The 21,519-nt window shown below is 37.7% G+C and overlaps 1 protein-coding gene across 5 annotated transcripts in view; it reads left to right on the top strand.

The window, feature by feature from the left end:
* The window catches only part of LOC115210448 (decaprenyl-diphosphate synthase subunit 2), a 607,213-nt gene that overhangs the window by 72,810 nt on the left and 512,884 nt on the right, over positions 1-21,519 (top strand). Inside the window, exon 5 of one of the 5 annotated variants that reach the window (XM_036501989.1) lies at positions 18,994-19,300. The exons of the other annotated variants lie outside the window; for them this stretch is intronic. Coding sequence (XP_036357882.1) covers positions 18,994-19,209 — 216 coding nt within the window. The 3' untranslated portion in view covers positions 19,210-19,300. Of the gene's footprint in view, positions 1-18,993; positions 19,301-21,519 lie in introns of those variants that run through there. 5 annotated transcript variants of the gene reach the window in all.

Below are 21,519 nucleotides of genomic sequence, written 5' to 3'. Positions count from 1 at the left end.
TTTTTCTGTGTACTTAAAGGTGATATAGTGCATCTAGTGCAGCAGTGCTTGCATCTCTCTTGTTTACAGCTTACTGCTAATACCTTGCCTATATGGTTGGTGAAGTGGGAAGTAGTCTTTCTTGCTATTACATAGCGTGTCTTTCACTATGACAAGACTGTGTAATTGTTATAATAACCATTCTACTTCATGTAGTTTGCATCTGTTATTAATAGATGAATTTAGTTCATGAATGAGGATAGTCTTGTTAATCCTCAAATCACCAATGTTCCATTCTGTTGCCTTGATGGTCAGTGATTTTCTGCATGTGATATTCCTCCATATGTCTCTTAACTGATGTAAGTGTGTAAATATGTTCCTTAATATTGATATGCAGTTTGCAGTCAGTGCTTCCAATGTAGTAACTGCCACACTCTTTGTAGACTGTTTGGTACATTGCATAGGCTCTTGAGCACATATTCGCATCATAGATATGGCATTTGGCTAGTGTGCACATATCATTACATGCAGATGTGCATTAGTAATTTATAGTAAGAACACCCTTTCTTCAAATACTTGGAGGTTTCTCAAGTAGTAGTTGATAGCTTCTGTTGCCTATGTGATCTAGTTAACAGCATTGGAAAGTGTCCCAAAAGATACTAGCCAGAATAAGAAAATAGTTCAACATTGCTATTACCTATGCTTGCAACAAGGTGATTCACTTTCTAAGAGAAAAGTAGATGTTTGTGCATGAAGTGTGATGTTGCATTGTAGTGAAATGGAGGTATTGCCTTTTGTTCACTTAGCTATTTTGTTGAAAATTTATAATACATATACATACTCTTTTACTTGTTTCAGTCATTTGACTGCATCCATGTTGGAGCACCGCCTTTAGTCGAGCAAATCGACCCCAGGACTTATTCTTTGTAAGCTTAGTACTTATTCTATCGGTCTCTTTTTGCTGAACTGCTAAGTTACAGGGATGTAAACACACCAGCATCGATTGTCAAGCGATGTTAGAGGGACAAGCATAGACTCACAAACAACACACACACACACACACATATATATATATATATTATATATATATATATATATATATATATATATATATATATATACAATGGGCTTCTTTCAGTTTCCGTCTACCAAATCCACTCACAAGGCTTTGTTCGGCCCAAGGCTATAGTAGAAGACACTTGCCCAAGATGCCATGCAGTGGGACTGAACCTGGAACATGTGGTTGGTAAGCAAGCTGCTTACCACACATCCACTTCTGTGCAGTCAAAATATTCACAAACACGCATTCACACGTAGAGATGAATAGATGTAAACACTTTTGTAGACTGTGAATTTTCTGACATGCAATCAAAGATGTATGCTCATACATACTTGCATCCATACACTGCCACATGTATAAACACATGATGCATACATTAATACCCATGCTCATGTATGCAAATACAAACACACATGTACACTCACTCATTTGTGCATGCATAAATATGCATGCATACATGTTGTTACATGCATATATGAATGTACCTGCTTTTATATCTGTGTGTGTATATATTTTGTCTGTGTATTTTCTTTTACTCTTTTACTTGTTTCAGTCATTTGACTGTGGCCATACTGGAGTACTGCCTTGAAGGGTTTTAGTCAAACAAATTGATCCCAGGACTTATTTTTAATGCCCAGTACTTATTCTATCAGTTCTTTTGGTGAACTGCTAAGTTACGGGGACATAAACACACCAACACCAGTTGTCAAGCAGTGATGGGGGGGGACAAATACTGTCACAAAGTCACACATACATAGATACATACATGCATGCATACATACATACATACATACACACACACACACATACATACATACATACATACATACATATGATGGGCTTCTTTCAGTTTCTGTCTACCAAATCCACTCACAAGGCTTTGGTTGGCCTGAGGCTAAGTAGAAGACACTTGCCCAAGGTGCCATGCAGTGGGACTGATCCCTGAACCATGTGGTTGGGAAACAAGCTTCTTACCGCACAGCCACGCCTGTGTCTATGAATATGTATGTGATAAATGAATGGCAACAGGCAAGCAATGCAAGCCCATACCTCATCCATCCACCCACCCATCCACACACAAATGTACCCAGAGAAATGCTCACAAATATTGTAGGGCCTCACACATGACCCTGTAACATTTGTATTTAGCATGCAGGATGCTCCCTTGGGGTATTTTCCTGCAGTTATATTTTTTATGCATACAATGCTGGAGTTCTGCGATGCGAATAGTCTTATGATTTGCAACACTAACTTCAGGAAACCGACAAGCCACCTGGTCACCTACCGATCGGGCCGGCATACTAGCCAAATCGACTACATCCTTGCCAGAAAAAGGGAAAGATGGCTGCTTATAAATGCCAAAACCTTCCCAGGTGAAGAATGCACCCCACAACATAGACTGGTAGTTAGTGACTTTAGGATCAGGACAAAGAGGGCGACTAGAAGACGACCAACATGGAGAAGAAGGGTCTGGAAGCTTAAAGACCCTGCGAATGGACAGAGATTTAGAGATATGTTATTTGAAGCCTTAGACGAAATGGAAGGGAGTATAGCTACGCATGGGGTAGAAGACAACTGGACGCTTCTGAGGGACAACCTGCTGAAAGCCGCTGACCAGATCTGTGGCTGGTGCAAAGTCCCCTTAAGACCCAAAATAACGTGGTGGTGGAACAATATTGTTGACAGGGCTATTAGACAAAAGAAACAGGCTTGGAAGGCCTGGAAGAACGGTGGTAGCAGGGAAGTGTATCAGTCTGCCAGAAGGGAAGCCAGGAGACAGGTCTATCTAGCCAGAGGGGAGGCAGATAAGGAAAAATTTGCCAATGTCCTGCGTCGTGAGGATGAAAGACTTGAGGTATTTCGTGTTGCAAGACAGTGTGTGAGAGAGAATCGTGACGTGGTAGGAGAGAAATGTGTTCGCATGGAGGATGGTTCACTTGCGTTAAATGAGGATGCAAAGAGAGAAGCTTGGAGACGCCACTATGAAAGGTTGCTGAATGAGGAAAATGAATGGGATAAAGAGAGTCTGCCGAATGTCGACCCAACAGAGGGACCAGCAATCCGAGTTAACAGTTCCTTAGTAGATAAGGCAATTAGAAGCATGAAAACAGGGAAAGCCCCAGGCCCATCAGGAATTACTGCAGAGATGCTCAAAATATCTGGTGGTGTCGGCTATAGCTTAGTCACCCGTATAGTTAACCAGGTGATACACGAGGGGGTCATACCCAATGGCTGGTGTAGCAGCATAATAGTCAACTGCTACAAAGGTAAAGGCGACGCCCTAGAGACAAATAACTACAGGGGCATCAAGCTGCTGGATCAGGTAATGAAGGTTACGGAGAGGGTTGTAGCCCAACTAATTAGAGAGAGAGTTACCTTAGATGATATGCAGTTGGGTTCGTGCCAGGGAAAAGTACTACTGATGCTATATTCCTGGTAAGACAGCTGCAGGAGAAATACCTAGCCAAAGATAAGCCCTTGTACCTGGCTTTTGTTGACTTGGAGAAAGCCTTTGACAGGGTCCCCCGGTCCCTTATCTGGTGGTCAATGAGGAAACTAGGGATAGAAGAATGGTTGGTGAGAGCTGTTCAAGCCATGTACAGAGACGCTGCTAGTAAGGTGAGGGTTGGCAACGAGTACAGTGAAGAATTCCGGGTAGAGGTTGGGGTCCACCAAGGTTCAGTCCTCAGTCCCCTCCTATTTATCATAGTCCTCCAGGCAATAACGGAGGAATTCAAGACAGGTTGCCCCTGGGAGCTCCTCTATGCTGATGACCTTGCTCTAATTGCTGAGTCACTATCAGAACTGGAGGAGAAGTTTCAGGTGTGGAAACAAGGATTAGAATCGAAGGGCCTTAGAATCAACCTAGCCAAAACCAAAGTTCTAATAAGTAGGAAGGTAGATCAATCACAAACGCCTTCAGGTAGATGGCCCTGCTCGATCTGTAAAAAAGGTGTAGGTAGAAACTCTATAAGATGCACCAAGTGTAAGCTATGGACACATAAGAGGTGCAGCAATGTCAAAGGAAGGCTAACTAGGAAAATAGTTTTTGTCTGTGGCAAATGCTCAGGAGCAATAAACACTGGAAATATGCAGAGACCAACTTATGCCACGTTCCAGGGAGACAAACTAGAAGTAGTTGATAGCTTCCGCTACCTAGGAGACCAAGTCAGTAGCGGGGGTGGGTGTGCTGAAAGTGTAACTGCTAGAGTAAGAATAGCCTGGGCAAAGTTTAGAGAGCTCTTACCCCTGCTGGTGACAAAAGGCCTCTCGCTCAGAGTAAAAGGCAGACTGTATGATGCATGTGTACGTACAGCCATGCTACATGGTAGTGAAACATGGGCCGTGACTGCTGAGGATATGCGTAAGCTCGCAAGAAATGAAGCCAGTATGCTCCGATGGATGTGTAATGTCAGTGTTCATAATCGTCAGAGTGTAAGTTCCTTGAGAGAAAAGTTGAACCTAAGAAGCGTCAGTTGTGGCGTGCAAGAGAGACGGCTGCGCTGGTATGGTCATGTGACAAGAAAGGCTGAAGATAGTTGTGTGCAAAAGTGCTACACCCTAGCAGTGGAAGGAACTGTGGAAGAGGTAGACCCAGGAAAACCTGGGACGAGGTGGTGAAGCACGACCTTCGAACTTTAGGTCTCACTAAGGAAATGTCTAGAGACCGAGACCTATGGAAGTATGCTGTGCATGAGAAGACCCGGCAAGACTAGTCAGGCCATAACCCGTGGCCCCGACCGGGGACGTAGTCAGTCCTGTGCATACCTTCCTTCTTGTGACACTTATGAAGACCTGTTGAGGCAAGTGAAAATCAAATCAAATCAAAACAAATCAAAATAGATGAACATCAGTGGAATTGTATTCTTCGTGGTACCAGTGCCGGTGGCACACAAGAAAACCACCCAACGTGGCCGTAACCAGTACCGCATCGACTGGCCTCCGTGCTGTGGGCACAACACACACCATCCGATCGTGGCCGTTCGCCAGCCTCATCTGGCACCTGTGCCGGTGGCACATAAAGACACCATCCGAAGACCCGGCGACGTAGTCAGTCCACCTGTGCATACCTTCCCTCTTATGACACTTGTGAAGACCTGTTGAGGCAAGTGTGTGACACTTGTGAAGACCTGTTGAGGCAGAGGCAAGTGTGTGACACTTGTGGAGACCTGTTGAGGCAAGTGTGTGACCCTTGTGAAGACCTGTTGAGGCAAGTGAAAATCAAACCAAATCAAAATAGATGAATATCAATGGAATTTGTATCTTTGTGGTTCCAGTACCGGTGGCACACAAGAAAACCATCCGAACGTGGCGTCGACTGGCCTCCGTGCTGTGGGCACAACAAACACCATCTGATCGTGGCCGTTCGCCAGCCTCACCTGGCACCTGTGTCGGTGGCACATAAAAACACCACCACCATCCAAAGACCCGGCGACGTAGTCAGTCCACCTGTGCTTACCTTCCCTCTTATGACACTTGTGAAGACCTGTTGAGGCAGAGGCAAGTGTGTGACACTTGTGAAGACCTGTTGAGGCAGAGGCAAGTGTGTGACACTTGTGGAGACCTGTTGAGGCAAGTGTGTGACACGCGTGACACTTGTGAAGACCTGTTGAGGCAAGTGAAAATCAAACCAAATCAAAATAGATGAACATCAATGGAATTTGTATCTTTGTGGTTCCAGTACCGGTGGCACACAGAAAACCATCCGATCGTGGCCGTTCGCCAGCCACATCTGGCACCTGTGTCAGTGGCACATAAAGACACCATCCGAAGACCCGGCGACGTAGACAGTCCCCTATGCATACCTTCCTTCTTGTGACACTTGTGAAGACCTGTTGAGGCAAGTGAAAATCAAATCAAATCAAATCAAATCAAATCAAAACAAATCAAAATAGATGAACATAAATGGAATTTGTATCTTTGTGGTACCAGTGCCGGTGGCACACAAGAAAATCATCCGAACGTGGCCGTAGCCAGTACCGCATAGACTGGCCTCCGTGCTTTGGGGACGTAACAAACACCATCCGATCGTGGCCGTCCGCCAGCCTCATCTGGCACCTGTGTCGGTGGCACATAAAACACCATCCGAGCGTGGCCGTCTGCCAGCCTCGTCTGGCACCTGTGTCGGTGGCACATAAAAACACCATCCGAGCGTGGCCGTTCGCCAGCCTCGTCTGGCACCTGTGTCGGTGGCACATAAAATCACCCACTACACTCTCGGAGTGGTTGGCGTTAGGAAGGGCATCCAGCTGTAGAAACACTGCCAGATCTGACTGGCCTGGTGCAGCCTTCGGGCTCCCCAGACCCCAGTTGAACCGTCCAACCCATGCTAGCATGGAAAACGGACACTAAATGATGATGATGATGATGATGATGACAATCATATTCAGGCTCAAATATGCATTCATTCTCATACACAGAGAAGATATACCTGAGAAGAGAATTGCATTGAGATAAATGCAGGCATGCAGATATACACATATGCACATACATACATACATACATACACATGCATATGAAAAAAATGCACAAACATTTAAACATGTGCATAATTACTGATGTACATGTATGTATATTCCATGTACACATACATGCATACATAGAAACATTGGTAAACAAAGCAGTCACATTCATGCAACTACACACATATGTCCTTACAAATAGGGACAATACTCACATACATAAAAAGACAGAGGCACACATTTACATGCACACACTAACACACACACACACACACACACATACAGTTACATATTCACACTCTGAGAGGGACTCATTCACACATACACACATACATATGTATATACATACACACAGACATGCAGATACATATACAATATTTAAATAGAGACACATTCACGTTTAAAAATTACACACACACACACACATATACATTCTTATAAAGCAGGACATATATTACAAATACATACACATGGATTTGCATATACAGACAGATACACACACACACATATACACACATAGAAATAATGGTACAATCATATGTGCATGCATGTAGTGACATATATATACATGTTGACATGCTTGCATACATACATCTCAAGTAAAGATATATTCGCACATGTACATATAAACATATATACAAACATATGCAGACACACAATGTATGCTCACACACACACACACACACACACACACACACACACACACACACACACACACACACACACACACACACACACACACACACACATGCACACACACACACACACACACACACACACACACACACACACACACACACTGTCAAGTAATCAGTGTGTCAGGCCATGAAAGAAACAAAAGCAAAACAATGTTCAAATAAAACAAACATTAACTAATTACTGAGATCATTATTAATTAAACTATGTAAATTTTATGCTGTGTGATAATTATAACAAGAGGTGTGTGTGTGTGTGTGTGTGAGGGGAATGGGGGCTCGATGTCGGTTGTGATGGGGAGGAACCATATTAGGAAGTGTGTGGGTGTATGTGTGTGTGTGTGTGTATGTGTATGCGTGTGTAGTTAATTACAGAAGTTCTCTATTCAAGTGTACAATGAAGAAAAGGGAAATAGTCGACAACAACAATAGCAACACCAATAACCTCAACAACAACAATGACAAGCAGCAACTAATGGAATAATAAAGGAATCTCTTTACATGGTTTGCTTGATCTGCTAGAAATAACTGTGAAATTTCCTTCAAATCTAAACTATCTTAATATAAGGACAAATTGCATTAGATAATGTAGTCCTAAAAACAGATGGGGGTGGCCAAGACCTGAATGCTTTTGATTGTAGGTTTGCTCAATTGAAGTTTATCAGGGACTAAACATCAATAGCAGCAATACTACCACCATCAAATTCAGTAATGCAGTACTAGATACACAATATCTTTAAAAAAACAAAAGGATGGGATGCTGGATTAGGGCTGACTCAGGGTTAAACAACAACAACAGCAACGATACCAATAGGAATAGTACTAATAACTACAACAATAGTACCGATTGCAGTGAATTGGCAGAATTGTTAGAGTGTTAGACAAATTAAAATGTCCTGGCTCTTTGCATCCTGAGTTCAAATCTTGTTGAGGTTAGTCTTATCTTTTATCTATCCAGGACAATAATATACATTAACTGAATTGTTAAAAAATTGGCTAAAATACCTTTTGATATTGAACTGACTCTTTACATTCTAGGTTGAAATCTTCCAGGGTTAATTAAAAATATACAGATCCATCCAGGGTAACGGATTATCTAAATTATGAGAGTGTTGGACAAAATGCTTTGTAAAATTCATTTCAACTTAAAGAGGCCAGATAGCAGATTTGTTAGCACACTGGGCAAAATGCTTAGTGGAATTTTGTCTGTGTTTACGTTGTGAGCTCAACTTCATCTGAGGTCGATTTTGCCTTTCCTTCTTTTGGGGGTCAATAAAATAAGTAGCATTTGAACTCTGGGATAACCAACTGACCCATTTCCTGAAACTTGAAGGCCTTGGGTCAAAAATTGAGACCAATACGTGTTTCAGTTAATGCAGCGAACTGACAGAATCGTTAGCACGCTGGGCAAAATGCTTAGTGGTATTTCATTCTTCTTTATGTTCTGAGTTCAAATTCTGCCGAGGTCAACTTTGCCTTTATCCTTTTGGGGTTTATAAAATAATTTTATAAAATTGATGTAATCGACTTACCCTATCTCCCAGAATTGTGCCAAAAATTTGAAACCAGCCTTTGTTTCAGCTTCTTATGTTCTGAATTCCACTGCAACAACCTTTGTATTAAGTTGTATCAGTCCTTCCTTCTCCCTTTAACGAACATTAGTGGTGTAGAGAAGGATGACTTGTTGCATTGTCTACTGCTAGGCTTCCATAAAAAAGCCTCTACCAAAAAAAAAAAAAAAACCTTGAGGAAGTCTGCCCCCTCTCAAGTGCTGGTTGAAGATTAACCAAGCGTCCTGAGAGAAAAGTTGGACATAAGAAGCATAAAATTTGGTGTGCAAGAGAGATGACTGTGCTGGTATGGTCATGTATTACGTATGGATGAGGACAGCTGAGTGAAGAAGTATCACACCCTAACAGTGGAGGGAACCTGTGGAAGAGGTAGACCTAGGAAGACCTGGGATGAGGTGGTGAAGCAAGACCTTCAAATGTTAGGCCTCACAAAGGCAATGACAAGCAACTGAGACCTTTGAAGATATACTGTCCTTGAGAAGTGAGATTGTAGCCATGGCCTATGCCAGTGTTGCATAACTGGCCCATTTAAGAGTAGCCTTCAGTCATCGGGTAGACTTGTTGAGCCAAGTGAAATTGTTGTCATGAAAGGCAAAACTGACCTTGGCAGAATTTGAGCTCAGAACATGAAGACAGCTGAAATACTGCTAAGCATTTCACCTGGTGTGCTAATGTTTCTGCCAGGTCACTGCCTTCAAATATTATTGCATCAAATATGCTGGTACCTACTTGCCTATTGACAATATTAGTGTAACCGAAGGCAGTGAGCTAGCAGAGTCATTAGCACTCCTGGCAAACTGCTTAGTGGCATTTTGTCCATCTTTCTGTTCTAAGTTCAAATTCCACTGAGGTCAACTTTGCTTTTCATCCTTTTGGGTTGATAAAATAAATATCACTTGAGCACTGTGATTTAACTGACTTGGCCTCTTCTCTGAAATTGCTGGTCTTGTGCCAAAATTTGAAACCAATATTAGTGTAATCGTTGTATCAGTGGTGTTAGTGTTGGTGTTGCTATTAGTAGTCTTAGTTGTTATTGTGGCAATGTTGCTACTGTGGTAGTAATGTGGTTGAGTTATTGTTGTAGTTGAATGCATGGCTCAATGGTTTGAGCATTGGGCTCACAATTATGAGGTAGTGAGTTTGATTCCTGGTCTGGGCTGTCTTGTGTTCTTGAGCAAGACACTTTATTTTCACGATACTCCAGTTCACTCAGTAGTACAAATGAGTTGCGATGTCACTGACACCAAGCTGTATCAGACTTTGCCTTTCCCTTGGATAACATAAGTGGCATGGCGGTGGGAGACTGGTATGCATGGGCAAATGCTTGTCTACCATAAACAACCTTGCTCGGGCTTGTGCCTTGGAGGGTAACTTACTATGTGCAATCCCATGGCCATTCATGACTGAAGGGGGTCTTTACCCTTTACCCTGAAGTGTTGATGGTATTAGTGTTGTTACTGTTTTAATAGGCACCGATTGTATTTGTTCAGTTAATCATTGTTGAGATAGTAATATTGATGGTAATGGTGTTGTTTGCTATTGCTTACCGTCATGTATTGGTTTTTGAGATGGAAGTGTTGATGGTGTGCTATTAGTAGTACTATTAGTAGTACTAGTGTATTAACTATTGAGGTGAAAGTGACTATACTAGTAGTATTGCTATTCGTAATATAAATGCATTTGAATTAGTTGTTGTGATAGGGGTGTTGATGTTGGTCATGCTATTTTTACCTTTTTGCCTTTTTACTTGTTACGGTCATTAGACTGTGGTCAGGCTGGGGCACTTCCTTGAAGAATTTTAGTCAAATGAATCAAACCCAGTACTTATTTTTTCCAAGCGTGGTAATTGTTTTATTTATCTCTTTTGCCAAGCCATTAAGTTATAGGGATGTAAGCACACCAACACCAGTTGTCAAGCAGTATTGGGGGACAAATACAGACACAAAGACACATACACACACACACACACACTCTCACATTGGGCTTCTTTCAGTTATAGCAGAGGACATTTGCCCAGGGTGTCATGCAGTGGGATTGAACCTGGAATCATGTAGTTAGCAAGAAAACTTCTTACCATGCAGCCATATGACATTAGTGTATTAATGGTGACATCATGATGGTGCTTTTGCTATTGGTACTATTTACGTCATTGAATTAATTATTTTAGTAATATTGGTAGTATTGTTGCTATTGGTTATCTTAGAGTTTTTGTTAATGATGGTTTTTTTATTGTGTGATATTTGCATGGGCATACTGGTTGCTATTGTTGTTATAGTTTTGTTATTGATAGTGTTAAATGTTGTCCTATTAGTTGTTGTGATTGTGGTGATTGATGATGTTGCTAATGTTGGTATGTGTGTGTGTGTGTGTGGGAGGGTGTATTAGTGTAGTTGTGTTGGCGGTGTTGTTGCTGATAGAGATTCTTCTCCTTTCCTCTCCTTCTGACATTATTGTTCAATAATTCTTCAAATTATCTTTCTGTTTGATCATTGTCTTGTTAAAACATGAATTTTGCCCCATCACCTTCCTCTGCCAGCAGTCATTGTGGTGGAACTATCTGATGTAATAGAGAAGAGGTGGGGAAATGAGAGAGAAATGGAGAGAGAGAGAGAGAAAGAGAGAGAAAGAGAGAAAGAAAGAGAGAGAGAGAGACAAAGAAAGAGGGAGAGACAAATGAGAAAAGTTGCAAAGAATATTGAGAGGGAAAGTTAGAAAATTGGAAATGGAATCATTTGTTAGCTGATGGTGATATTCAAGGAGTAGAAGAGAAAGAGTGAATAGGAGTTAATTAATATGAGAGTGAAGAAGAATGAGAAAAAGAGAGAGAGAGAGAGAGAGGAAGATAGATAGCTTGATAGAAAGTGTAATGGAGGAAAGGAGAAAATGAAAGAGAATAAGGAGAGTAAGTCATGGCAAGGAGAAGGTTAAAAAGAAGAGAGAAGTATATTGGAGAGAGGGGGGAATTTGAATTTAATGAAATTTCATGAAAGTCATCTTAATTTTTCTTTTAAAATAATGGAAATTTTAAAAGCGCATGAAGTACCAATATATATTTTGAGGAAAAGAATGTGTTGCTTTGTGGTAGAAGTTATAGTTTGTAGTAGGGACATTGTTTGCGGTTGAATATATAATATGGAGTAGTAACTGTAGAGTGGGGGGGGGAATATACGTAGAAGATAATAATAATAAAACATTGTGTACAGTGCTCAGGTGCACTACAACTCATCTAAAGTGTATGTATAGTACATAGGGTAATGTACAAGCGTCAGGAAAAGAACAGTGCATGAGTCATGACATACACATATGTGTATGAGTATGGAAGGGGCACAATCAGGTGTAGTTTCGGCGGATTTCAGAAAGCATGAGGGCCTTAAAGGATGCAGTGTTAAGATAACATAGTTTGCAGTGGAAAGTATACTTTGGGGTAGATGTAGAATACTTTGTTGGTGGTAGAATATATATAGCTCAAAGGCGGCAAGCTGGCGGAATCGTTAGCACGCCAGGCGAAATGCTTTGTGGTATTTCGTCTGCCACTGCGTTCTGAGTTCAAATTCCGCCAAGGTCGACTTTGCCTTTCATCCTTTCGGGGTCGATAAATTAAGTACCAGTGATGCACTGGGGTCGATGTAATTGACTTAGTCCCATTGTCCTTGTTTGTCCCCTCTATGTTTAGCCCCTTGTGGGTAATAAAGAATGAAATATATATAGCTCATGACAGAAGATCCAATTTATGGCAGAAAATAGTTTGTGGTAGAAGACATTTTGTGGTAGCTAATGTATTTTCTGCTTGAACTTATAGATTTTAATAAATATATGGTTCATGGTTTAACCCTTTTGCATTTAAACCAGCCATACCCAGCCCAGATATTCTACTTGTTTTATGTTCAAACCAACCAGATACAGTGTGACACACCTATCCTACAATGTCATTCTAAAAGTTAGCAGTTACATCATCAGCACCTCAATGCTACAAAATAATGCATGATTAATTGAAAATAATGTGAAAAAATAAGCATTATATTTTTATATTTGACAGAGTAACCTGAATGCTAAAGGATTAATAAGTATTTTGTGGTAGAATATGTACAGTACAGTTTTTTTGTAGGTGTTATAAATTGTAGAAAAAAGCATAGATTGTGTGAGAAAATATAGTTTATAAAAGAAGATATAATTTGAAGTAGATGTCATAGTTTCATTGTAATTTTTCATCATTTTAACATCCACTTTCCCATGCTTATATGAGTTGGATGAAGTTTATTAGGGCAGATTTTCTATGGCTGGATGCCCTTCCTGTGGCCAACCTTTGCCTGTCTCCGAGTAAGGTAATATTTTCTCATGACCAGATTTACTCTCACAGAATATTGGAAATGAATGACACTGGTCATATGACAGCAACAATCACTTGACACAAGGTGACATAAACTCTCTCTTTCTCTCTCACACACAAACATACACACACACTCATACATACTTCTCTCAGTTTCCATCTATCAAATCCATTTGCAAGGCGTTTGTTGGTCCAAATCTATAGTAGAAGATATTTGCCCATGGTGTCATGCAGTAGGACTGAACCTGCAACCATGTGGTAAGAACCAAATTTCTTACCACACAGCCATGCCTTCACCTGTAGCCATGCTTGCATCTCTAATTTGTAATAGAAAATATAGTTTTGTAGTTGAAAATGTTATTTGTGGTAGAAAACACAGTATTGATAAAATATACATTGTGGTGGAAAATTTAGTTTATGATAGAATTTATATATAGTGGTAAAGGATGTAGTTTGCAGTAGATACTATTTGTGGTAGAAGATACATGTTGTGGTTGGCAACATAGTTTTGGTAGAAAATATTGTTTTGTGGTACAATACAATATTTGTGGTAGAAGACAGTATTTGTTTGAAAATGTTGTTTGTAATACATTATATATTTTGTGTTAGAATATATAGTTTTTAGTAAAAGATATAATTGTTGTTGAATGTATTTTGTGGAACATTACATAGTTTATGGTCGGTGTTATAATTTGTGGTAGAAGGCTTAAGGCATATTTTGTGAAAAAAGACAGTTTGTGATAGAAAATATTTGTGGTAGAAACTGTAGTTTGTAGTACAAAATATAGTATGTGGTAAAGTATGTATTTTGTGGCAGGAGACATATCTGTGTTAAAAGACAGTATGATAGAAAACAATTTTGTCAGTGGATGTGAAGAACTTTCAGTAAATTAAAACTTGATTTAAATTGATTTTCGCCTTGGATTACTTACACTTCATGGTGGTAGAATATATATTTTCTGGTAGACAACCTAGCTTTTAGTATAAGATACAGTTTGTGGTGGATAGCATAGTCATAAAAGATATCATTTGTTCTAGAAAATACAGTTTTGGAGTAGAAAATATAGTTGGTTGTAGAAAAAAAAAAAGTGTTTGTGCTTGAAGATATAGTTGGTAGCAGTAATTGTAATTTAGCTCCAGTTCAGTTATCACTGATATGATCTATTCCAGTTCTGACCATCCTTTGTTAATTAGGCACAGTAAATTCCAGATTATTTTAACCAGTATGTTTTTTTAAGGATGGTTTGAGGGAATTTGACTGTTATTGATAGATGATGTAAATGGTGGTATTTGAACAGAGTTACTGCTGTTGTTTCTTAACCCCAGGATAGTTCTGATCCAACTGATCTGTCTTTCTTTTTTTATTAAGCATAATGAATCTCCAGATCACATTTAACCCTTTCATTACTGTATTTATTTTGAGATGCTCTGTGTTTCTTTCAATTACTTTATATATAACAAAGAATTTAGTAAAATAACTTAGTTATCATTAAGCTAGTGTTAGGAACATAAATTGTGACTAAGGTTTGGGGGAAGATTTTAATTCAAAACTTATGAAAACAATACATTTGTACTACAGAGCCAGAGCCGGTTTTGGCCGGGTTGGTAATGAAAGGGTTAACAAACAGGCACAGGCATGACTGTGTGGTAAGAAGTTAGCTTCCCAACCACATGGTTTTGGGTTCAGTCCCACTGCATGGTATCTTAATCAAGTACCTTCTACTATAGCCTTGGGCTGAATAAAGCCTTGTGAGTGGATTTGGTAGATAGAAACTGAAAGAAGCTTGTTGTGTATATATATCTACATGTGTGTGTGTCTTTGTGTTTGTGTTTATTTCTCACCACCACATGACAACAAGTGATGGTTTGTTTACATCCCTGTAACTTAGTGGTTTAGCAAATGAGACTGGTAGAATAAGTGCTGGAGCCATTTTATTTGACTAAAATTTCTTCAAGGTGTTGCCACAGCATGGCTGCAGTCTGATGATTAAAACAACTAGAAGATGCGAGATAAAAGATAAAAGATAAGACAGATTTTTTGAGAGAGATCTTTTGAGATTTTTTGAGATTTTTTGAGAGAGATTTATCACTGTCTCTAGCAGGTTGAAAAATCAACTCCTTTCTCATTGGTTAATAATGTTCATAACAACAGATGTTGTTTGTGGTGGAAGATATAATTAATGTGTTAAGGTACTGCAATTACTACTTGGTTTGCTACAATAAATGATATAAAAAAACTACCTCAACAATCTGTAAATAGGTGGTAATAAAACTTAGTAAATAAAGCCTGATTAAAAATACCTTCATCTTCAGTTATTCACACCTTAAGGCGAGAAAAGATACAATTTGTGATACACAACATATTTTGTGTTAGACAGCACCATTAATTTGATGTAGAAAATATACTTTGTGGTAGAAGGCAGTTTATGATTGGAAGAATAGTGAACAGTTTGTGATTAACCTATTTGTTACTGTATTTCTGTTGAATTATAGTGCTTTGTTTCAATTAATTTTGAAAATAATGAAGAATTTGCTAAAATAACTATATCATTATTATTTAGCTGGTGTTTAGAACATATATTAATGTGAAATTTTAAAGAAAGGTTTTAATATAAATTGTTTTAAAACAAGAAGTTTGTAGTTTGTATCATACCACTAAGGGGTTGGTTTACAAAGAGATTAAATATTAGATATACATACATGTAAAAGGACTGTCAGATTGCATAATACTGATTCGAAATACCTATGTTTAAGAGCGTGTTTGTTTGTGGTGTTGTTAGCTAACTCATCCAGCATCGTTTTATTGATTTTGATGAAGCTTGACACGTAAGTAGAACTCATGTCTAGAAATCTTGTGACATACTTAGATTATTGAAAAAATTGATAATATGGCCCCTGGAATGGATCTTTCTATCTTTCTCATAACTATTTTTTTTAAACACCCAAGGGAAGTAACCCATAGCATCTGCACAATATCTTTTTTAAAAACTCAAGGGAAATAACCCATAGCACCTGTGCTTACAGTTGTTTTTAGCGAAGCAATCAATATTTGATTCTCACGATCAAACCTTATTATTGCACTTTCTTGATGAATGTTCACTTTCACTGCCCATAACTCTGATAATTCTGCATTTTTCCAGTTAAGATTTTTCAATGACACTACATAAATTTTTGATTCCAGAACGTATTTAATAAGTGTGTCCCAAAACAATGCAGTCAGACTTTGAATGCTTAAAATTCTTAAAATAATGAAACCAAACTTCCACACCACATTCAGTTGGGACACCCTGTATCACTTATACTTATTTTACAAATCATAATATTTATTGCTTATTTATAGTTCATATAACATTTTCATGAAACTAATTGAGCCATCAAATTTAGAAATATTTTACAGGTTTCACTGTTTATCTTTAGTTACTTTGAATATTATTTTTTTTGTGTCCAATTTCTAATTTTTGCAGACAATGTCACTTTCATACTTTATTTGACATGTGAGTAGAACTCATGCCTGGAAACCTCATGACATACTTAGATTGTTGAAAAGATCGATAATAGGGTACCTCTAATGGATCCATCTATCTGCTACATATTACTAGTATTTTATTTAAACAACCCAAGGGAAATAATCCATACCACCTGCAGTTCTCAGCGAAGCAATCAATATTTGATTCTAACAATCAGCCGACCTAATTCTGCATTTCACTACTCACAGTTTTGAACTGCTAAACATTAATATTGCACTTCCTTGATTTGAATCTTAAACATTAAAGACTTCATTCATATATTTCTATACATACATAGTTTTTTGAATTCCCATTACTCCGATAATTCTGCATTTTTACAGTTACATTTTTTCCATGACAGTAGATAAATTTTCTATTCCACAACGTATCTGTAGTGGTTTCATGTAGGTATAGCATGAATTTGATCCTTGATTGCCAAATTTCACTTAACATTTCAACATCGCTTTTCTCATCGTAAAACAATGGTTTTTCTGTGAATGACAGCAGTTATACATTTTCCAGATGCCTTCACTAAGCAGAATAATGTCTTTGCCACTTGACCCTTCTAGGCCACCAGGAGCTGGAATGGAGATAAGAGACCTCCAACAAAATCATTTGTTCTTAATATGTCTATCCTTCTGGCTGCTTTTTCATAGTTATAAAAACAAGAACTCCGTAAGCTAAAGGCAGTTACTGAGAGTGACCATCAGTGAGTGTGAATGTTATTATTGCACTTTCTTCATTTCATTCTTAAATATTAAACACTTCATTCATATATTTATATACATATATACTACATTTATATATCCCATTTAATAAATTAGCCTTCATAAAGTTCACCTTTAAAATGCCATAACGAGTCAGTACTTTCTCGCCAACCTCCAACAATCTCTCTCTCCTCTAGTTGACAGCTTTTTGTACTTTTTGTGACAGAAAATACACCTTTTGTGTCAGTCATAATGAAATTGCTTTCTTATGTCAGAGTAATAAGGTATTTCAATAGAACATCGTTACCTCTGGGAATTGCCTGGTACACTAGCTAGTATATATATATATATGTATGTATATATGTATGTATGTATGTGTATATATATATATATATTATATATATATATATGTATGTATATATATATATACATATATATGTATATATATATATATATATATATATATATATATATATATATATATATATATAATCCAATTTGATGACTGGCATCTGTGCTAGTGGAGCGCTAAGAGCACCATCCGAGCATGTTCATTGTCAGAGCAGCTAACTGGCTTCCATGCTGGTGGCATGTAAAACACACCATTCGAGCGTGATCGTTACCAGCGTCACCTTACTGGCACTTATGCCGGTGGCATGTGAAAAAGTATTCAAGGAAGATCGTTGCCAGTGCCACTAGAATGGCTCTTGTGCAGGTGGCATGTAAAAACACCATTTGAGCATGGCCGTTGCCAGTACCGCCTGACTGGCCCTTGTGCTGGTGACATGTAAAAGCACCTACTACACTCTTAGCGTGGTTGGCGTTAGGAAGAACATCCAGCTCTGACCTCAGACATTTGAGAACACGCTGTTTCAGAATGATGCCATCATTAACTCATCTGTAATCGTATTTCTAATAGAATACACTGTCCTAATGTTTCAATTAATCCTGAAAATAATGAAGCAATTGAAGGGATTTAGTAAAATAATTAATAGTTCCTTTATTAAAACGGTGTATAGAATATTACAAAGTGTTCTTACATAAAATGATTATAGAATGTTTACATTTAGATATAAGCACATTAAAATGGATGGTTTTATATTGTAGAATCAGGAATGCTTCAGATGGTTTGGTAATGAAAAGTTTAATAAAGTAGATATCAAGGTTATGAAATACAAGTCAATCCTTCAGCAGTTTACTTGTCTACATGCGTCTAACACATGTGTCTAACATTCCTCCACAGCAGAAGTGTTAAGGCCACTCTCCCTGGTGAAGAAGATTGGCCTGCTAGAGTGGAGTACCAGTACCACATAGAAAGTGCTTGTGCCAGTGCTACATATAAAGCACTCATGCCATGCCATGTTAAAAGCACCCAGCAGACACTGCAATGTAGTTGGTATTAGGAAAGGCTGTAAAAACCAAGCCAAATCAGAATGGAATTTGGTGCAGCTCTTCAACTTGCCAACTCTGGTCAAACTGTCCTGCTCATGCCAGAATGCAAAATAGACACTAAAGAATGATGATGATGTGTATAACAGCAGTATCCAACCATTGAAAAAAACTTGAATTGAAGAGTATATTATTGGAATTTTTTTATTTTTTAAAGTTATTCAGCTGCTAGTAATGTATGCCAAACAACTGCCTTGCTGTCACCTAAATGTCTGATTTATCTTCATTTTCTAATAGATTTCTCTGCAGACATTTGCAGTATCAATATCCTTAATGAAACCCCAGTTCAGCTATGTGAGTAGACAAAGTCATATAACTCATAATTTATACCAGTTACTGCCCAAACAAAATTTCCACAGAAAATGTTTCAAAGAATGTTGCAAAATGTATTTCAAAACCACCTTGAAAAGATTGGAATTGCTAAACAGTTCACAAAAACATTACAATTTTTGAGAACAATAGAGCGACCACAGGAATAACAGAGAATCAAAAGAATTTTAGGTTCAGAATGCCCGGGATATTTTTGCATCCCAAACATTGCTATTACCAGCTGTCTGCTATCTACATTATATATATATATATATATATATATATATATATATATATATATATATATATATATGTATTTATTTGATAAACATTTCTCTCATTTTGAGAAAAAGAAATTTGTAAATATAAAAAACCCCAGTAAATATTGGTTCACAGCAGTCAAAAGAGCAAAGTATAATTGCAGTAAAAAATGTTTATAATTGACTTTCTCATCTGTTATCAAAATATTAAACAATAAAGACTAAGTTGATATATAATACGTACATACATGTGTGTGTGTGTGTGTGTTACTAGAACCACCTGGGACAAAACAGACAAATAGCAGTTTTGATAAATGTATTTTTTGTCAAACCTTTATTTACAAAGTGATTGTTTTATTTATATATTTTCTTCCATTTGTTTTGCATATGTGTTATTATGTGAGTGCCATAATATGAAACAAATGGTGTGAGTAAGAGTTGGAAGATGGGAAGATTATTTTCCATTTGTTTGGCTTTAGGGAATTTTTTTTTTCTTTCTTGAATTAAAGTTTTTATATTTCACATCAAAATATAAATATTTTTATAAGATTGTTTCTTTTATTTATTATTTACCTACTTTTATTGAAAAATAAACAAACGAAAAACGAAAAAAGAACGTTAACTTGAGAAAAACAGTTCAGCACCATATGAAACCATTATTAAAGACATGATTCTTTATCTCCTCATTCAGAGTTTCATTAAGCTAAATTTTCTTACATGAAATAATATAAACCATTCAGAGAAATCACTGTTTTCTATTATATGCAGCCAGCATGGCCAACACGTATAGTTCTTTAAAACTCACAAAGGCTGTCTAAGATTTTATCCTTTAAAGTTCTGAAGAAACTAAAGAAGCAATGAAATATTTTATCCTAAACATGATATCATATGGAAAATGTTAATAACATATAAAAAAACAAACAAACAAAAATCAATTAAAAATATTTATATAAGAATATGAACGAATATGGATACATACATACACACACATATACACACATACATACATGTATATATGTGTGTATATGTATATATGTGTACACATATATATGTATCTCTCTCTCTCTCTCTCTATATATATATATATATATATATATATATATATATGTATAAAAATATATATGAAAATACAAAATGGGACAAGAACGCAAAATATTCAAATAGACGACACAAAAAACGGACGGGTCATTCGAAGCCTCTAATCTTCAGTCAAGAACCGGATCATCCTTGCAAGAGGATGCGTGGCGGTCAATCATATAATAATATAAATAATATATATATAAGCATGTATACATACGTATATCTTTACATACATACATATATCTTTACATACATACATATGCATATATATATAAGCATGTATACATACGTATATCTATACATACATACATACATATATATATATATATACATATGGAGGCACAGGACGTTACAAAACATGTACAACAAAAAAATATGAAGCATGAGTACATGGAACATGAACTATTCTTTCAAACAACGTAAGACACAAATGGGAAACAAAGCAAACAACATAAAGAATGACCTTTCATCAGTTGTTGGCTGTTTTTCTAGTCTTGTATTTCGAGCATTTAACAACAATATACGCTTTCAATAAAGCAGTTACTCTTGCAATGCAAATTAAATAAAATTTGGGATTTTGCTGAGGATCAAAATTGGTAACACAAACAGGACAGTGAAAACAAACAAGAAGGGCTGCTAAGCCTAAATGAGGTTGTGGTGCAAATGCATAAATCAAGCTAGGACAGGAGACAAACATAAACATGTCTTCCTTGTTCCAGCTACAATGTAGAGAAAGAAAGATGGCTGATGGTCATGTGGCAGCCACGTGAGCAAGGGAGGAGGAGTGAGGGAGAGTGAGTGACAGAGTAATAGGATAGAATAGTGGGAGAAGAAGAGGTAAAAGAATAAGAGAGAAAAACAAAAGAGTAAAAAGATCGTATAGTGTGCACATCAGAATTATTTAAGATAAAACTTACTTGGAAGAGGATGTGTGGCATTCAGTCATACAATAATATAAATAATATATATATATAGGTGCAGGAGTGGCTGTGTGGTAAGTAGCTTGCTTACCAACCACATGGTTCCGGGTTCAGTCCCACTGCGTGGCACCTTGGGCAAGTGTCTTCTACTATAGCCTCGGGCCGACCAAAGCCTTGTAAGTGGATTTGGTAGA

The sequence above is a fragment of the Octopus sinensis genome, linkage group LG4 (assembly GCF_006345805.1).
Source record: "Octopus sinensis linkage group LG4, ASM634580v1, whole genome shotgun sequence".
NCBI classification, from domain to species: Eukaryota; Metazoa; Mollusca; class Cephalopoda; order Octopoda; family Octopodidae; genus Octopus; species Octopus sinensis.
This window is presented reverse-complemented; position numbering and strand designations above follow the sequence as displayed.